Here is an 18,492-nt window from a genome sequence, read left to right on the forward strand (position 1 = left end):
GCAAAATTTAACATTACCACAAAAAAACTTTGCTGACCAGTTATATACATTTATGCAGTAATCAGCAAAAAGTACTTGACAAGTACATGACTTACCTTGTGCATGCCAGTATAAGGCATTGTATTTGAAACAACCCAAATAAGCCTGTGGTTAATTTATCTTTTGTAATTCTTATCTCTGTAAGGATGAAACAAGCTAATAGGTGTGAAAAGAATTTGAAAGCTATAAAACATGGTATTACTGTTTTTATTTTGCTATAAAGACAATTGAAGCAGAAGTGGAGAAGTCACAAAGAGACGATCTTATTTGTCTCCAATTAGCTTTTGTCTGAAAAGTAGGTGCCTAATAATATAGTCAAAATACTAATTGTACAAACTGCTAATAAAAACCAGTCTGGTCCTCTTTTCCTTAGACCAGAGACAGATGATTCTAGGGAGGGTTTTGCTTGGCCCCAAATCCAAAAAGGTGAAAAAGACCAGTAATTTAAAATCATTCATTTATTTGTTAATTTATTAGCTCATTATTTCAAAGTTAAAAGTGCATCAAACACACCTAGCATTTATTATTTTAATCACAAACCTACAGACCCCTCAGTACACCCTCCTTGGGGCCTGGCCCCAGCAATCCAAAGCTGATGACCTTGGGTATAGTCAGCAGGAGAGGTGGGGATGGGTAAGGAGTGTCTCTTGATAACTCTGAAATGGGGGGAGTCCTCCAAATGAAGAACTGAGTGGGGGCCAGAGGTTGGGGATAACCTAGCTTATGAGTAGGGGGGGACAATAAAAAAATCAGTTAAACAAATGAGAGAGGGTACAATACACTTTTGCAACCCTTCCTCCAAGCCTCTGCCTTGTAAGGGAGACTTTGTCTTTTACCTGGGCAGGGATCTCCCTGGAGGGGCCCCATCCTTCACCCTGTTCTACATTTTGAACAACAGTCCTGGGGTACTGGACACCTGGTCTGGATCCCCACTAACCCCATCATCTCCCCATACTTTCCCTAAAGGAAGAAGACAGGACTCTACCCAAGGGTAGAGGCTTAACTCTCACTCCAGATCTAGGTTGGAAGAATAAAACTGTAGAATTTCAAGATGGGTCCTCTTCCCTAAGAGCAGAGTTAGCTCAGAGCCCTCCTAGGTCAGGTCAGGTTGGTCCCAGGTTAAGGTGGGGAGCTTAAGTACTGCTCCTCCCTGCTGAGTGGAATGCTTGCATAAGATGTTGCTAAGGGTTAGGGTAGGGCTGTGGTCTTCAGTTGGGATGGCCTGCTCCTACTGACTCCTTCACACCTGAAACACCTGTGCTGGACTCTTCCTATAGGGAAGGGATAGAATGGGGCCTGGCCTCCATTCCCAGAAGGTCAGGACTCAAGTACCCATGGGCAGGGGCTGGGTCATGTCCTCACTTTTATTCCTTGTTTGGACAGGGCAGGGTTCATGGGGAAGGAGATGGGCTTAAACCCCCCAGGGGTGGGACCTCCTCTTTCAGTGCCAAGATGGGCTAGACTGGCAGATCCCAGGGAAGGGATGGAGCAGCATCCCGAAATCCCCTATTCCCAGGAGACCTGGTTAGGACAGTCTTTAGGGAGCAGAGGTGGGACCTCATCCTGTCTCCTTTGGTCTCCTGGTCAAGGGTAGGGCCCATAGAGCAGCGACAAGGCTGTGATCCCCGGAAGACAGACCCTGATCTCACAGCCTTCTCCCCCTGAAATACCTGCACTGGGCTATGCCTTTGGGGGAAGGGGCAGACCCTCACCATACTCCTCCTCCTTGACTATTACAGGGGTGGAGCCTGATCACATCTCTACTTCCCCCCAAATTCCTGGGCAGGGCGGTCTCATGGGAGGTGGGGAAAGGCAGGGCCTCATCCTGACTCCTCCTCCTTTCCTGGGTGGGGAAGGTCCCAGGGGAGGGGTGAGGCCCATCAGGACTCTTCCTCCTTGCTGAAGCTGCTGCCCTGGCTGCTGGCCTTTGAGACAGCCGGGGATACTGAAGAAAGCAGGGGGTCAGAGGCAGCCCGCAGTGGAGACAGGATACCCCTCCCACACAGTCCTCCCACCACCTCCTCCTCCTCCATCAGAATGTCCTCCAGCTCCAGGTGGAAGGGGTCTCCCAGGTCCCCCAGGTGATCACTGGGAAAATGCAGGTCCAGAAGAGCATCTGAAGGTGGTTCTGGGGGCTGCTGATGGGGAGCATTCTGGGCAGGTCCCCCTGCTACATGAAATGCTGCTGTGCCTGACCTGCCCTCCTCCTCAATGTCCAGCTGCTCTGGCTTGAGGCTGTCAGAGGCTGAAGTCGTGGTTAGGGAGAGCAGCCCTGGGGTGGGAGGCACTGGCAAACCATGGATCTGGGCCTGCAGTTCTAGCTCCTGAATTCGAAGCTGCAGGATGCCATTGGCTTGCTCCAGGGACCGAAGATGACTTTCCAGATCTTTGGAGCGCTGTTGTTCCTTCTGCAACTTGCGGATATAATCCACAGAGGCCTCCAGGATGGTGCCCTTGTTCCAGCACATCTCTGGATCATTGGACTTGGGAATGAGGGTGCCCAACTCCTTGATCCTATAGTCAATGTTGAATCGCCTGCGTCGCTCAATCAGGTTGTGATTGTCTTTCTTCTGGCGTTCCTTCAACAGGGCCTTTGCCTTGGTTCCAGAGATCTCCCGTTTGATGTTAGGCAGCTCAGCTGGACAGGAGTTGCTGACAGTGATGGCTGGCGTGGCCACACCCTGATTACTGTACAAGTCAAGCAGATTCCCTGAGGCAGGCAGCGAGCTGGGGAGCTGCAGCCCTGCGGTGCCTCCGGGCAGGTAGCTGAGCATCTCATCACTGGAACTGGACTCCAGGCTGATGATCTCATCAATGTCGTCATCAATCTCCTGCTCTGAGCTGGACCTGGTGGTGAGCAGTGCTGTGGGGCTGCTGGGAGTGCGGCCTGTGGGACCAGTGGCGTGAGCAGCCTCAAGGGCAGGCAGCGGCTGGGCACTGGTGGGCCCTGGTGGTGGGGTGAGAGCCTGGGAAGCCAGCCTGGGCCCAAGTGTAGTGGACAGGTACTGTTTCACCTGCTGCCGACTCACCTGCTGCAGGTGGTAGCGCGTTGGGTTCTCCAGGGGGGTCTGTACCTTGAGCACCTCCCTGGGCACCTGAGCAGGGAGTGGCCGGCCCATCGTGTGGTCCCCAGCAGAGACACCAACCACAGAGATGGCAGGCGAGGCAGGAGCAGGACTGGGGAAGGAAGCAGCTGCACTCTGTTCGCGACGCTCAGGCCTCTCCTGCAGCAAGGCCCGGTGTGAAGAAGATGACATCATGGCAGGGGTCCTGGAGCCCCCTGCAGAAGACGATGTAGTGAATGTAGCTGGGGTGGTTGGTGTGGCCTGGAGCGTAGGGGTAGGGGTTGGCTTTTGAGCTTGTAGAAGCTGTCAGGATCAAGGATCTTTTCTAATTTAACGTCAGCAACCATCCCGGATTCCGGAAGCAAAGAGTTCAGGCTGAGCAGCTGGGCCCAATCGGCTGGCCTGCGCTCCTCCAACAGCACGAACACGGCTCAAGGGCCCTCCTTGTTGGCCTCTACGCCTCCCGAGCTGGCTCGGCAGCATGAGACATGACACCCGGCCCCGGGCAAGCCCTGCCAGGCCGGTCGGGCCTCAGCCCAGTCCCCCTAACAAAATAAGAGTCCCCCCACCTCGCCACCGCCTCCTCCTCCGCTAAGCCACCGAGCTAGCTCTGCGTGGGCGGACTGCGAGAGATGGGATGGGCCTTGAGTCATCCCCCGCCCTGAACGGACCGACACCCCCCAACACCTAACCCCAGACGGCCGCCCTCCTCCCCCTCGTCCTCTTCCCCCTCCTCCCTCTCAATAAATATTTTTAAAGAACCACTAAAATTCCCAGGGCACAAAAAGACTTATTAGTCTGATAGAGGAGAAAGACAAGATTAAAGGCGAGGAAAAAAACAGGTGAAGCACATTGCTTAGAGCAAAAGAGAAAACTCATCTTGTGAGATTGGAGAAAGTGAGAAAAGGATGATGTGGGAATGTGAGCTGAGGAACTAAAAAATTCTGGATGATCTTAAACTTCTCCATCAAGGTGGCATGTATCATCATTGGAAAAGGGAAGAGAGAAAAGGTGGGGGTGAATGATAAAAGTCACGTCAGTGAGAAGTGTGCTGGAGAGAAAGTGTAAATTGAACACATATGTCTGTAGTGAAGCTTGATTTAGGATTGGCTCATAAGTAATGTCAAGCCTTTATTATGCTTTTGGGGAAGAGGTTGGGGGCTAAGGTTATATTTTCATTGCACTCTTCTTGTCACGTGGTCCAAGAAATTATTTGTCCTGGGAGTTTTGTCTGGGAAATATCAAATCAGCATTTCATCAGTATCTTGAATATAATATATATACAAAATTACACCCCTATCTTCTTCCCTCATTTGCTTCCCAGAGGCTCAAGTCAAAAGCTTTGGAGTTATTCTTGACTCCTCTTTCCTGCATTTTTAAATACACTCAGATTCCAACCACTTTTTTTTTTTTAAACAATTTCCCCAGCCACTAGCCTGTTCTAAGCTTCCACCCCCACCTGACTACATGATTAAAATAACTGTCTTCTTGCTTTCACCTTTGCTCTCCTACAGGCTGCTCTGAACTCTACAGCCAGAGAGATCCAATTAGAGCAGTAATCAGACCAGGTCATGCCCTGTTCAAAGCCTCCCTCTGAACCAGAGTTAAAAGTCAAAACCCATAAAATGGATCATGTTGCTGTCCATGGATTAGAACTCGTTACCTCTCCAACATCATGTCCTTCTATCAGCCCTGGTTCCAGCACACTGACCTCTTGGTTGTTCCCCAAATACATCAAGCATCTACCCCAAGAAGGATATTCGCTGTTTCCTCTGTGTAGAACAATCTTTTCTTGGATATTTACATACCTCTCTTTTCATTTCTTTTAAGTTGGTACCCAAATGTCATAGAATGGTGAAGTTCTTCCTGACCACAGTTGTATAAATTAGCAATCCCTCTTTCCCAGTTGTGCCATTCACCCATTGCTTTTCATTTGCTTATCTCCAGAGCATGTTTATCTAACATCTGCCTGTCTTAAATGAACAGAATTTTTATTTTTTAAAAATCTGTTCATCATCATATTTTCAGTGTCTGAATTAGTGCTTATAACATATTAAGTACTACTCAAATGTTGTCTTTTTCTTTTTCTTTCAAAGGTAGCAATCAAGGTCAGTGAATGGAATGGAGAAGGACAGCCACCATGATGGGAAAGTGGACAAGCAGAAGATGGATTTTAACAAAAAAGCATTACATCTTAAGAAGTAAAGGTAATTAGAAAGAGAATGAGAATAGAGAAGAACAGAGAAACTGAAGTGAACAAAATCCACCTGTCTTAAAATGTTAATTGTGTTTGACCCGTTGCTCCATTGCTGGGGCCAAATGAAAGCAAGTAAAGACTCCAGGGAAAATTTCAGTCAGCTAATTGGTCAGAGCCACTATTTGGAACTTTATTTATTTATTTATTTCTCTCATCATGTTTTCTCTTTATTTTTATTTTTTTTTAAGAGAGAGAGAGAGAGAAAGAGAGAGAATTTTTAATGTTTATTTTTTAGTTTTCGGCGGACACAACATCTTTTGTTTGTATGTGGCGCTGAGGATCGAACCCATGCCAGGCAAGCCCACTACCACTTGAGCCACATCCCCAGCCCTATTTGAATGTGGCTTTATTTCATCTCTTTTCACTACCCCCTGATTGGGATGAGAATTTTCTGCACAAGCAAGACATTTCCTGCATACATATGACAGACAGTGTAGCTAGAAGGTTGGTGGCAGTGGATGGGCAGTCTTTATCTGGCACTTTAACTCCAAGAGAAGTGCTTAGATCTCCTCTGGAATTCCAGTCTGTCCTTTCCTATAGTTAGGGAAAGTCTCAATTGTAGGACTATTGCTGCAGTGTGAAGACTTCCCTGGTATAGCAGGATGATAGATTGTTTTTAATATTTGCTTTCCCCTCTGCAATCTCCCCCACCCCTTCAGAGTTCCATATTACTGGTTAGCTATACTGCTATTCTCCAGACCAAGCAGAAATACCTGTAATACCCAAGCCCCAAACCATTGACCGTACAAGCCCAGTCACCTAGGCAGCAAAGTCTTTTCTAACTCCAAGTCCTGAACCAAGATGGCTTTATGTAGAATCAAAGGCCACTAACGAATAAAAGAAAGGAAAGGAGAGGGAGGCAAAGGTGATGGGGGAAGAGGATGTAGAAGAAAAACAGACTAGGTAGAGCAGGGCATTTATGTTAATGTGTTTCTTTGAGCTGGAAATGTAGCTCAGTGGTAGAGCATTTGCCTAGTATTTGTGAGACCCTGGGTTTAAGCCTTAATGCCATAATAAATAAATAAAATGTTTTTTTCTTCCCTGTATCTCCTGGCACTAACTAATACTTAGAAAAATCACTCCCAGAGCTGGGGATGTGGCTCAAGCGGTAGTGCGTGCGCTCGCCTGGCATGCTTGAGGCCCCGGGTTCGATCCTCAGCACCGCATACAAACAAAGATGTTGTGTCCGCCGAGAACTAAAAAATAAATATTGAAAAAATTCTCTCTCTCTCTCTCTCTAAAAAAAAAAAAAAAAAAAAAGAAAAAAAGAAAGAAAAATCACTTCCACAGACAGTGATGTTTGAGTGACATGGATTTTTTCCAATACTTCTGCTCTATACTTCACCTTCTGGTGGGAGTGTTAATAAACAGTGATAAGAAGATCAGCAAAACTAAAGAAAATTCAAGGATCTTGATAATTTAGAAATTACATGATTACTTATAGATAATTGAGAATTGTCTCTAGATTCAAAAGCGTTGTTTAATTCTTGATCCTGAAATAATGGATATCACAAAAAGATATGTAAAGTTAGAAACTAAGATCATTTTAAATCATCACTGTAACTGTTTTATTTGATGCCCAAAACTAATTGCCTTAATTATTAATTTGCACTTACAGCTGCATTATTCTTTCAAATATCAACAGTGTTTTCTCTGAAAATTTTATTTTTTCTTAGAAATTATTATTCTGCCTCTTTCAGCCTGTGTAAAGTATCCTTTAAAGCTTTTTGTTTCATGGGTTCATGTATGATATTAAGCTAAATTACTTGCAATCACTATGTCCTATTACAATATGGGTACTGCATCTTTTAATAGATTTTTATATTATATTTATTCTTTTGGAGAGAGATGGACACAGAGAAAGAGTTGCCAATCTGTTTTGTTGTTGTTGCTGTTGTGCTGGGACTATGCTATAATATAGAAGGAAATGATGGTATTTTGGCAAAGAAAGCAAAGTTTATATCCAGTGGAAAAAGATAGATTTGCATTTTAGCTTCTCACATACCAATCCTAATGAGAAATAGTAACAAGATTTAAAAAAAAATTCTTTAATAAGGCTGAGGAAAGGGCAAAAAAGAACCTTTTCTACTTCCCCAAATAAATCTTACTTCTCTTTTACTAATGTTTTCAACAATTTCTATATTTGGTGTCAGGGCAACTTCAAGGTCTGCCATTTGGTTTTTAGCACAGTGTGTTAATGAACCTACATTAAGAAGTCAGAAAGTCATAGAGGTAGAGGAACTAACCTCTCCTATTTAGGGATGTGGAGTTGGTGAGAGGGTAGAGCTAGTAAGTTCTTAAAGTGAAAAATCCATAAATTAGCAAATAAAATTTCTCAAGAGGAAACCATCTCTAATATATTCAGTGTTTATCATATTTTCTAAAAATATTAATGTAAAGTTTGCTCTGCAAGCATTCAGCAAACCGAAAGCAATTGAAAGCCAAGTAATAGCATTTTTTTCTAGATGATGTATGAACATACATCATCATGATTTCAGTGAATTTTCAAAAATTAGAAAAAACTGCTGATTCGGAAACAGACACTGTTAAATGCGGCAATGATCTACACATTTTTATTTTAAAACAAGTTGTAATTTTGGATGTTTGATTTTTGAATATATATTGTATTCAATTTTTTTATAGATCACAAAGATTTCCTTCATAGTTCTCTATATAAAGAATTTGGCAAGCCTAGGAGAAGATACTCTCTGTATGTAAGCTTAACGTGGCATATAAGATCGTATTGGAAAGTAAGAGTATAATGCACCTATCTGTAAATAGGCAAAAGATAACAGTTCTCAAAAAAAGGTGAGAAAAATATTCTAATGAATCAGATATAAGGAGCAAATAAAATATAAAAATTGGAAATTCAAGAGAATTACAAGTTAATATATTCAGGTAGGTCTTTATAAGAAGTACTATTATGAAACTGTAAGAATGGTAGTATACTATAAAGCATTAATGTTCAATGCAGACTAGACTTGATTCTTTTAGAATTCTAGTTTGATTTTACAGAAAATATCAAATCATAAGTATCTTACTGAGAGGAAAAAATGAGGGCAAAAATTTAAGCTATGTAGCTGTATAATTTGCAAAATCATATAACCTTAAAAGCTTAAAATGTAAAAACTTTTATAAATCCTACAATTTAAGTTGTCTATAAAAAGTACAAGCTACATCATTTAAGCAAGATGCGGAAATAAGAAGGATAAAATTAAGAAAGAAAGAAGTCAAATTATCACCATCTGCAGATGATATGATCCTATACCTAGAAGATTAAAAAAAAAAAGACCTCTACCAAAAAATCCTGTGCTAAAGTTAATAAACAAATGTGGCAAAATAGCAGTGTATAAAATCAACATACAAAAATAAACCACTTTCTTATATATCAATAACAAATTAATTGAGAAAGAAATCAGGAAAACAACTCCCATTTATAATAGTCTCAAAAAATATATGCCTAGGAATAAATCTAACCAAGGAGATGAAAGACCTCTACAATGATAACTATAGAACATTGAAAAAAGAAATTGAAGAAGACCTCAGAAGTTGGAAAGATCTCCTATGTTCATGAATAGGCATAATCAATATTGCTAAAATGGCCATACTTCCAAAAGCAATATTCAGATTAAATGAAATCCCCATCACAATACCAATGACATTTTTCACAGAACTAGAAAAAATAGCCCTAAAATTCATTTGAAAGAATAAAAGACCCAGAGAAGCTAAAGTAATTTTAATAAAAAATCCAATACCTGACTTAAAATTATACTACAGAGCTATAGCAACAAAAGCTTCATAGCACTAGCATAAAAACAGACACTAGACCAGTGGTACACAATAGAACATACAGAGACAAATCCACACAGATACAATCATCTGATCCTTGACAAAGGTGCCAAAAACACACATCAAAGAAAAGATAGCCTTTTAAACAAAGGTGCTGGCACAACTGGTTATCCATATGTAAAAGAATGAAACTAGACTCTGTCTCTCACCCTGCACAAAAATCAACTCAAAATGGATCAAAGATCTTGGAGTTAGACCAGAAAATGTGCAACTCCTAGATGAAAACATAGGGTCACTTAAGCTTTTAGACACAGGCAATGGGACCCCTAAAGCTCAAGAAATAATGCCAAGAGTAATAAATGAGACAGCATCAAAAGCTTCTGCACAGCAAAGGAAACAATTAAGAATGTGAAGAAAAAACCCACAGAATGAGAGAATAACTAGAATGTCTTTGCTAGCTACTCCTCTTTTTTTTGTAATTGATTTTTAAAAAAATAAATGACAGCAGAATGTATTACAATTCTTATTACACATATTCAGCACAATTTTTCATATCTCTGGTTGTATATAAAGAATGTTGACACCAATTCGTGTCTTCATTCATGTACTTTGGATAATGATGTATATCACATTCCACCATCCTTGCTAACCCTCTTCCCACGCCCCTTCCCTCCCACCCCTCTGCCCTATCAGGGAAATCCAGTATAGGATGTATTAAATCCATGTCTTATGTTATCAGTAGTTTGTAGGTGGTGATGGTCAATGCTGTTTAGTAGCAAATGTTTATATACAGACCTGATTTCTTGGCTGACTTAGTAGTGTACTTATTGTACACTACTCCGTGCCAAGAATAACTCTAATGTTAAGTCATTAGTGGAGACAGACAAATCTTCAGTTTTTCCTTTGCTTAAATGTCCTTGACTTTTAAAGCTTATCCAAATTTATTATAAGGTCTAAAAACCTTATAGATTTTATAAATTTTATACAAGACTTACAACATTTTCTTACTAAGTGACATGACAGGCTCAAATGCAATCGTAGTAGAAACAAAATTATTATACACAGGTATTGGTTTCTAGCATAAAAGTATAGGTTTTGAAACTAATTTTAAAGAATTAAATTTACTTCTTTAATATGAAATCTATGCTTACTTTTTGCTGCACAAACATTTAACTCTGAATTGAACTTAAGAATAAATAGATTTCTTTTTCAAATGAGACAATTTTTGTCTTTACTCTTGATGCTTACTATATGAGAAAAACATTCTCCCTCATGTAAGTAGTGGAAAACTGCAACAAAGTGTTTATTGTTTATCTATGAATGGCAGGATATTGTTAATTTACCAAAATTCAGAACTTACTTAGGGGCAAGTCAGTAATAAGGAAGGAAGTGTATAGAAGTTTTTTCTTATTTAAAACCAGAGTAAGTATCTGAAAGTGCTGTTCTGTTAAAAAGCACTTCATAGTGACACTGTTTTGATGAGGAATCATCATTTTCACACTCACCAACTAACATTCCCTCCATGGGAACATCTTAATGATGGTCTTATTTATTTGTACTATACTCTTTGGATGCCATTTCATTTAAGCATCCTCAGTTCTTCTTTATAAATATGTTGTATTTTCCTCATTTTACAGGGTAGGAAAATACTTCATTAATATATATAAAGTCACACAATTGATAAAATTATATCCCCAAATCTACAATCTTTCTGTTGAATGTTGCATTTCATTACCCTTAATTAAATAATAAGACCTGTTTTGGCACTAGATAGAAGATGCTCACTGTGAGGCTGGGGTCATGGCTCAGTGGTAGAGCACTTGCCTAGCATGCATAAGGCACTGGGTTCAATCCCCAGCCCCACATAAAAAAAAAAAAACTAAAAAACAAAATAAAGGTATTAAAAAAAAACCTAAAAAACAAAATAAAGGTATTGTGTCCATCTGCAACTAAAAATATTTAAAAAGAAGAAGAAAAAGATGCTCACTGCAGCACCAGAGAAAAAAGTTCTAGGAAGATAAGCAACAGGAATCTTTTACTACAAGAGATGTGGACAGCCAGGGACATAGAATATTTCAGATACATTCCCTACATTGATAAAGGTGATCACTTGAAGCCCATTAACATAGAACAATAATTAATTTTTTTCTATTTTAAATAAATGAAATGAAAAATTAAAATGTTAGTCTAATAGAGCTGAGTTTACAATTAGAAGTGTCAAACTTTATCAGATTTAAATATCAGATTTTTCTTCTAGAATATAAGAAATCAATCAATGTGTGTTTTTGAGATTTTATTTGATTCCACACATTTTCTTATTACTGAATGAGATCATTTTCCCAGGCTTAGTTCTATCTCTTTTACCAATATCACAGCTTATCCACTGAATTATCCTACCTGTACGCATAGCCCCCCATAATGACTATCTTTTGTCAAATTCTTGTGTTGTATTTCTTGCCCCATTAGTATTCCCAGGCCACCTGACCTCTAATAGTGACATTAAGTTGAATCGTGGAGATCATCTAACCCAACTTACCTCATTTTGCTGATGAAGAAATAGAAACTCAGAAAAGATTTGTCAACTACCTCATTTTTCTGATGAAGAAACAGAAACTCAGAAAAGATTTGTCCAGTCCAGTTAGAGGTAGAACTGAGACTACAACTTATTTCTCCCACATCCTCCGATGGCTTCAGTTACCAGCTCTTTCCATGACAACAAGAAGCACAATGGTGAGCTAAATACATATATCCTTCTATACCATGGGGAATTGGTTCCAGGATCCTCATGTATACCAAAATCCATAGACATCCAAATCCCTTATATAAATAATATTATATAGTTTTTGCATATAATCTAAACACACCTTCCCATAAACTTTATGTTTTTCTAGATTATTAATAACACCTAGTACAATGTAAATGCAGTGTAACTAACTGTCATACTATATTTTTTTAGGGAATAATGACAAAAAAGTCTGTACACATTCATACAGATACAATATTTTTCAAAAAAAATTCAGCCTATGGTTGGGTGAATCCATGGATACATAACCCATGAGTAAAAAGGGTTTCTGACTATCATTAGTTTGTATATTAAGTAATCATAAAGTAATCCACACAAATATCAGGGATGTTATTAGGATGGTTAAAAGTAGGGCATCTAAAAATAATTTAAACCTAGTTTCAAATCCTAATTCTTCCATTAACTGTGTGACTTAAGCAAATCTCTGAAACCCCTGTTTCTTTGTTTTTAAAATGGGGATAATAGAGGTACTGACTTAGCATTTTGAAGATTAAATCTGATAATATTTATACAGTACTGTATAGCATATGAATCAGAAACTGCATTTGTCTGCATGCAACAGTGAATTGAATTAATAGAGGCTTAAATACCTAATATCCTTTAGGATGACCCCTGAGGGGAATGGATAACAAGTGTTGGTGAACAGTCAGAACCCTTGTGTCCTCTTGATTGGAATGTAAATTAGACAGCTTCTACAGAAAACATTGTGTGCCTCCTCAATAAGTTGAAAATAGAATTTACTGTATGATTCAGCAATTTCATTTCTGGTTATAAAACCAAAATATTTATTTTTTTCCACATTTTTTATTAGTACATTGTAGTTGTATATATGGATGGGATTTGTTGTTACATATTAGTACCTGCATACAATATAACGATATAATTTCACCCAAATGAATTTAAAGCAGGATCTCAACACAATGTTATTACATCCATATTCATGGTAGCATTTTTCACAATAACCAAAAGATGGAAACAACCTAAATGCTCAATGATAGATGAATGGATAAACAAATGTGGTCTATACATATAATAGGATATTATTCGTCTCTATATGGAAGGGAATTCTGACACATGCTACAATGTGGATGTGCTTCAACCTTGAAGACATTATTCTAAGTGAAATAAGCCAGTCATACATGCAAAAAAGTGGTATACTTATGTGAGGTACCCAGAGTAAGCAAACTCATTGAGACAGGAAATAAAATGGTACCTTGCTAGGGATTTGAGGGAAAAGGAAATGGAAAGTTGTTAAATGGATGTAGAGTTTCAGTTTTGCACAATGAAAACAATAATATTATATAAAATAATAGCAAAGGCTTAATCAAATAGTCATTTTTTCTTATTTAACAAGAAGTCTGGAGGGCAGTAGAAAGCAAAATGGACATCCATAATACTGTCAGTGACCCAGAAGCCTTTCTTCTGTGACCACATGAATGAGATAGACTTGTTTTTGTCCCCAATATCCATTCTACTCTTCTTCCATTGGTAATAGAATTTTACATGTATTTTTCATCACCTCTCTCGGTGAGGTCATATGACCAAGGACTGGCTAAGGGGTTATGAATGGAAACAGTGTGTACCATTCTGGGTCTTACCCTCATCAGAACGAGGTATGTGCTTTCCTGGTCTCTTCCCTCTTTCAAAGGCCATGAAATGGCAGAAGATGGAAAAATGCCTTGGTTATAAAGATGGAAGCCATGTTGAGAATGGCAGCACCCTGAACTGTTATCTCAAGAAAGAGAGAAATAATTTTGTTATTTTTAAGACATTGTACTTTAAAATAACACTTTAAGTGTCTTTGTCACAGTCAATTAGCCTATACCAAATGAATATATTAGCATCTGATTATACGTATTCCCACAGTTTTTTGATGCATTATAGTTGTACATAATGATGGGATTTGTTGTATATTCATATGTGCATACAATATAACAATATAATTGGGCACTTCTCTCCTTCCTCCTCACCTTTTACTCCTTGGTCCCTTTCCTCTACTGATCTCTCTTTGATGTATTATGAGATTCCCCCCATATTTCTTTTCCTTTTTCCTCTCTAGCTTCTGCACGTAACAGAAAACATATGACCCTTGACCTTCCAAGTTTAGCTGATTTAGTTTAACATAATGATATCTGGGTCCATCCATTTTCCTGCAAATGACATAATTTCATTTTTATTTATTACTGAATAAAATTCCTTTGTGTATGTATACTACATTTTCTTTATCCATTCATCTATTGATGGACACCTAGGCTGGTTCCATAATTTGTCTATTATGAATTGTAGCATCTGGTTTTTATTCTCTCAGTTGCTTCATGGGCACAAGATGGCGAATTCACCTTTAGTTTTATGTGACAGGAGGAAGTGACAGGAAGACACATGTCTATGAGTTAAGCAAACTTTCCAACAAATTTCTTACAGTTGTACATAAATGTCTCATTGACCAGAATTGTGCTACATGGCTGCTTCTGGCTGTCAGGTATGATAAATACGTAATTTTTTCTTTCTTTCTTGCACAACATCACTGCCATAAACAAAATCAAGGTTATATAAGAAAGGAAGATTATTGATGATGAATATGGAGTAGCAACTCATAAACCATAATAAGTAAAAAATGGCTCTTTTACTTATTATTAAAATGTTATGTTTCTATAATTAACAAGCTCACCATTGGAATTTGATCAAGATTAACTTTACAGTGTTAATTTTGATGGTTTTGTTATTTTAATTTGAACATTTAGGGAGTTTGGCAAAGACTATATGAGCTTGCCAGGTCAAAGCAACTGTGAAATCACTGGATCTCTGTTTATTCGTTTATTTAACCATATTTTCAATCATACCATGTGCATGTCATTATATTAGACTAAAGGAAGAGCTTAATATGGGGAGAAAAGAATCTTGGTACTAGAACCAAGAGGTCAGGTGAAGAAAGAAAATGTAAAGGCTTGTCTTACTCATGAACATAATATCCTAACCAAGATTATATTGAGAGAAAGAAGTTTACACACAAAAAACTACTTAGCTTATGATTCCATTTATAGGAAATTTTAAGCAGTCAAAACTAATCCATATATGAAAAAAAATCATCTCTGGTGGGAGTGAGGATAGAGATTGACTTCAATGGGACACAAATGAATTTTAGGGATGACCATAATGTTTTATATATTTATAGGGATTTGGATTCCACAGATATATTATTTGGAATTGTGATCATTAAATAATGCTGAAGCCAAGCTCCTCAAAAATGTTGTGGAATAATTTGTAGTGTATTACAAAAGATGCTGGAAGGAGGTAAGATTTCACTGATGCCTTCAATGAGTTTTTATTGAATAACTTCTCCATATAATATTTCACGTTAGGTACTAGGGATAAAAAAAAAATGTAGTAAGATGAACTTCCCGCCTGGAAGATGAAGTTTTTGTTTTGTTTTATTTTGAGGCAATCGGGATTAAACCCAGGGCCTTGGGCATGCCAGGCAAGTACTCTCCAACTGAGATATACCTTCAGCCCCAAAGAAGTGGTTCTTACACTGGAGGTTGTCAGATGCCTTGGGAAAAATAAATACACAAATAAATAAATAAATGCATAGAACTAGACTGAATATAACTACAGAATGAATAACTACAGAATAAAAACAGTTTCAAAAATAGAAACTGGATTGTAGAGTTTTAAAGAAAAAAGATTCCAATGTATCCTACAAATCAACTAATAGAGCTAACAGGATGTATGGCAGTTTGGCAGAATGTACTTTCTTATTTCAGGGAATTCTCAAGTTAATAACTATGATTGCCATATGTTTATTGCTAATACTGCTCAAAGGCTATTTATGCAACCATAATTTCCCACAATAAATATCAGAAATGTATCCTAATCTTGCATTCTGGAAATTCATATCCCGTTGATATGAGGACCATCTGCATCTTTAAAACTCTCAGGATAGTTTATCTATTCAGTACTCCACAGATATTTATGGTGTGCTCTTAGGACAGACACTGTTCTAGGCACTTGGGATACATAAGTGAATAAAATAAAGCTCTCTGACTTTGTTCAGTTTATATTCTACTCAGAGGAGTCCGTCAATAGTAATAAACTTAATTGATTAGTAAATTGTATAGTATGCATAGAGTTTATAACTGCAAAGTTAATATTTTTTTTAAATTAGCCAGGCACAGTGGTGCATAATTGTAATCCTAGCAATTTGGGAGGCTGAGGCAGAAAGATTGAAAGTTTGGGGCCAGCCTCAGCAATTTAGTGAGATCCTTAGCAATTTAGTGAAATTCTATTTCAAAATAAAAATAAAAAGGACTGAGGACTTAATTTTTAGATCAGTTGTAAAGTATCCTAGGGTTCAATTCCCAATAACAAAACAAAATTTCTTTTAAAGTAAAAATAGAGTAAGAGGATCCAATATCACCTGAAATTGGAGTAGGGGGAAGATACTTTTTGTTTTTTAACAAAAAAAGCAGTCAGAGTTGGCCTCATTGAGAAAATGGCATTTGAACCAAGAGTTAAAAGAGGTGAGAGAATTACATGAATCTGAGAAGAGAGCAGTCCAGCAAAAGAAGAGCCAGGGCCAAGACTTTGATTCAGAAGAACCTGGTGTGTTCAAGAATGTCTAAGGAGGCCAGTGTGACTGAAAACAAGGAAGAATTCAATGTGGGAAAGAATACTTCAGTTTGATCTTAAAGAATGTGACTTTTAGTTAATCAAAAGTTGGTCAGCAATTCCAGGAGGTGGGAAGTATCTATCTATCTACCTGTTTATCTATCTAGGTAAAGATGTCAATTTGTCTACATTGACAAATATATAAAAATATAGTCATGTGAAAGAACATGTTCTCTTTTTTTAAAAGCCTTTTCTTCAAGTTCAGGCAATCAATATGGTTTGATTTTATGTGTACAAAAAAAATGACATGAAATTATCTCTGAGACACAAATAAGCAGAGGCTAAAACTCAAAGGGCCTTGTAAGTTAGACAAAAGTTTGGATATTATCCATTTAGTGACCTCATGATTTTCTATTCAATATTAGTTTCACCCCACCTCCATTGCATAGCATTCAAGTGGTTTATAAAATTCACCCCTTGGTTCTGGGAGTGCGTCCTACATAACTAAGCTATTTTCATAAGCCCACACTCTCTTCAGAGATTGGCTCAAATCTCAGAGCTAAACCAATCCATGGATAGTTTGCTAGTTAGCCTTTCATGATTGTGATCAAAATACATGACAAGAACAACTTAGAGGAGGAAAAGGTTTTTTGTGTGTTTTTTTTAACAACTTAGAGGAAGAAAAGGATTTTTTGTTGTTGTTGTTTGTTTTTTGTTTTGTTTTTTTATTATGGTTTCAGAAGTTCAGTTCATAGTTGGCTAACTCCATTGCTCTCAGCCCAAGAGGAAGGCAGAACATCATCATGGCAGAGCATGGCTGAGGAAAGCATCTCAGTTTATAGCAGCTTAGAACCAGAAAGGAGGCTGGGTGGGAGTGGTGGGGAAGAGGCCAGAGACAAGATATAATCCCCAAGGGCATAGCCCTAGTATCCTACTTCAGACACACCTTACCTTCTTCCAGTTAACAACCAGTAGTCCATTCAAATTATTAATCCTTTAGATGAATTAATCCACTCATGTAGTTACATTTCTCATAATCTAATCATTTCATATCTGAATATTTCTGCATTGCCTAACATATAAACTTTTCAGGGTACATCTTATATCCAAACCATAGCAGATATCACTTTCTTAACCAGGGATAGGCTCAGGAATTATATACATAACAAAACAAAGCTAATGAAATTTAAGGTGTTTTGTAGTGGATTATGAATAAGTTTCCTTACTCCTAAAAATGAACCCAAGAAGAGTTAGTTTCTCTTATCGTGCATCATACTGTAAATATGAGTGTCAAAACTGCTGTAGATTCCTTTAACCAGACTGAAGAATGAAACTAACAGTGGAGAAGACAAGCATGAGAGAATTACAGGGAAATGAAGCCACTAGACTAAGCCAATACTGAAGTCTGCTTTCCCTCTGAACTTCCCGATACATGATCCAAGAGGCTTCCACACTGAGTTTCCTTCCTTACCAATTTGAGATAAGTTTTCTGTTGTGTGTAAAAGACAGCAACCTAACATATAATAGTAAATAAATAGATATCATTTTTTTCGTTTCAGAAAGCTCAGTCCGGTAAATTATCTTTTTAATGTGTGTTAATTCAGTTTGTTAGTATTTTGTTGAGGATTTTTGCATCTATGTTCATCAGGGATATTAGCTCATAGTTGGTTCTTTCTTTCTGTAGTCTCTTGGTCTTCAATATCAAGGTGATGCTGTCCTTGTTTTAAAGTGAGATTAGAAGCATTTTCTCCTTTTCTATTTCTTTGGAAAAGTTCCAGAAAAATTGGAATTAGTTCTTCTTTAAGTGCTTGATTCAAAAAACCATCTGGTCCTGGATTTTTCTTTGATGGGAAATTTTTTATTCCTGATTTAATCACATTACTCATCATTTTTCTGTTCAGGTTTTTTTCTATTTCTTTGTAATTAAATCTTGG

General features: G+C 38.2%; 1 protein-coding gene across 1 annotated transcript; it reads right to left on the bottom strand.

Annotated features, from left to right (window-relative positions):
- Window positions 1-1,919: 1,919 nt before the first annotated feature.
- Window positions 1,920-3,608, bottom strand: LOC101960841 (transcription factor E3). The gene has a single exon (XM_040287321.2). The coding sequence runs from the start codon at window positions 3,297-3,299 to the stop codon at window positions 1,920-1,922; it is 1,380 nt and encodes a 459-aa protein (XP_040143255.2). The 5' UTR covers window positions 3,300-3,608.
- Between the last annotated feature and the right edge of the window lie 14,884 nt (window positions 3,609-18,492).

This window comes from Ictidomys tridecemlineatus, chromosome 11, assembly GCF_052094955.1.
Source record: "Ictidomys tridecemlineatus isolate mIctTri1 chromosome 11, mIctTri1.hap1, whole genome shotgun sequence".
Lineage (NCBI taxonomy): Eukaryota > Metazoa > Chordata > Mammalia > Rodentia > Sciuridae > Ictidomys > Ictidomys tridecemlineatus.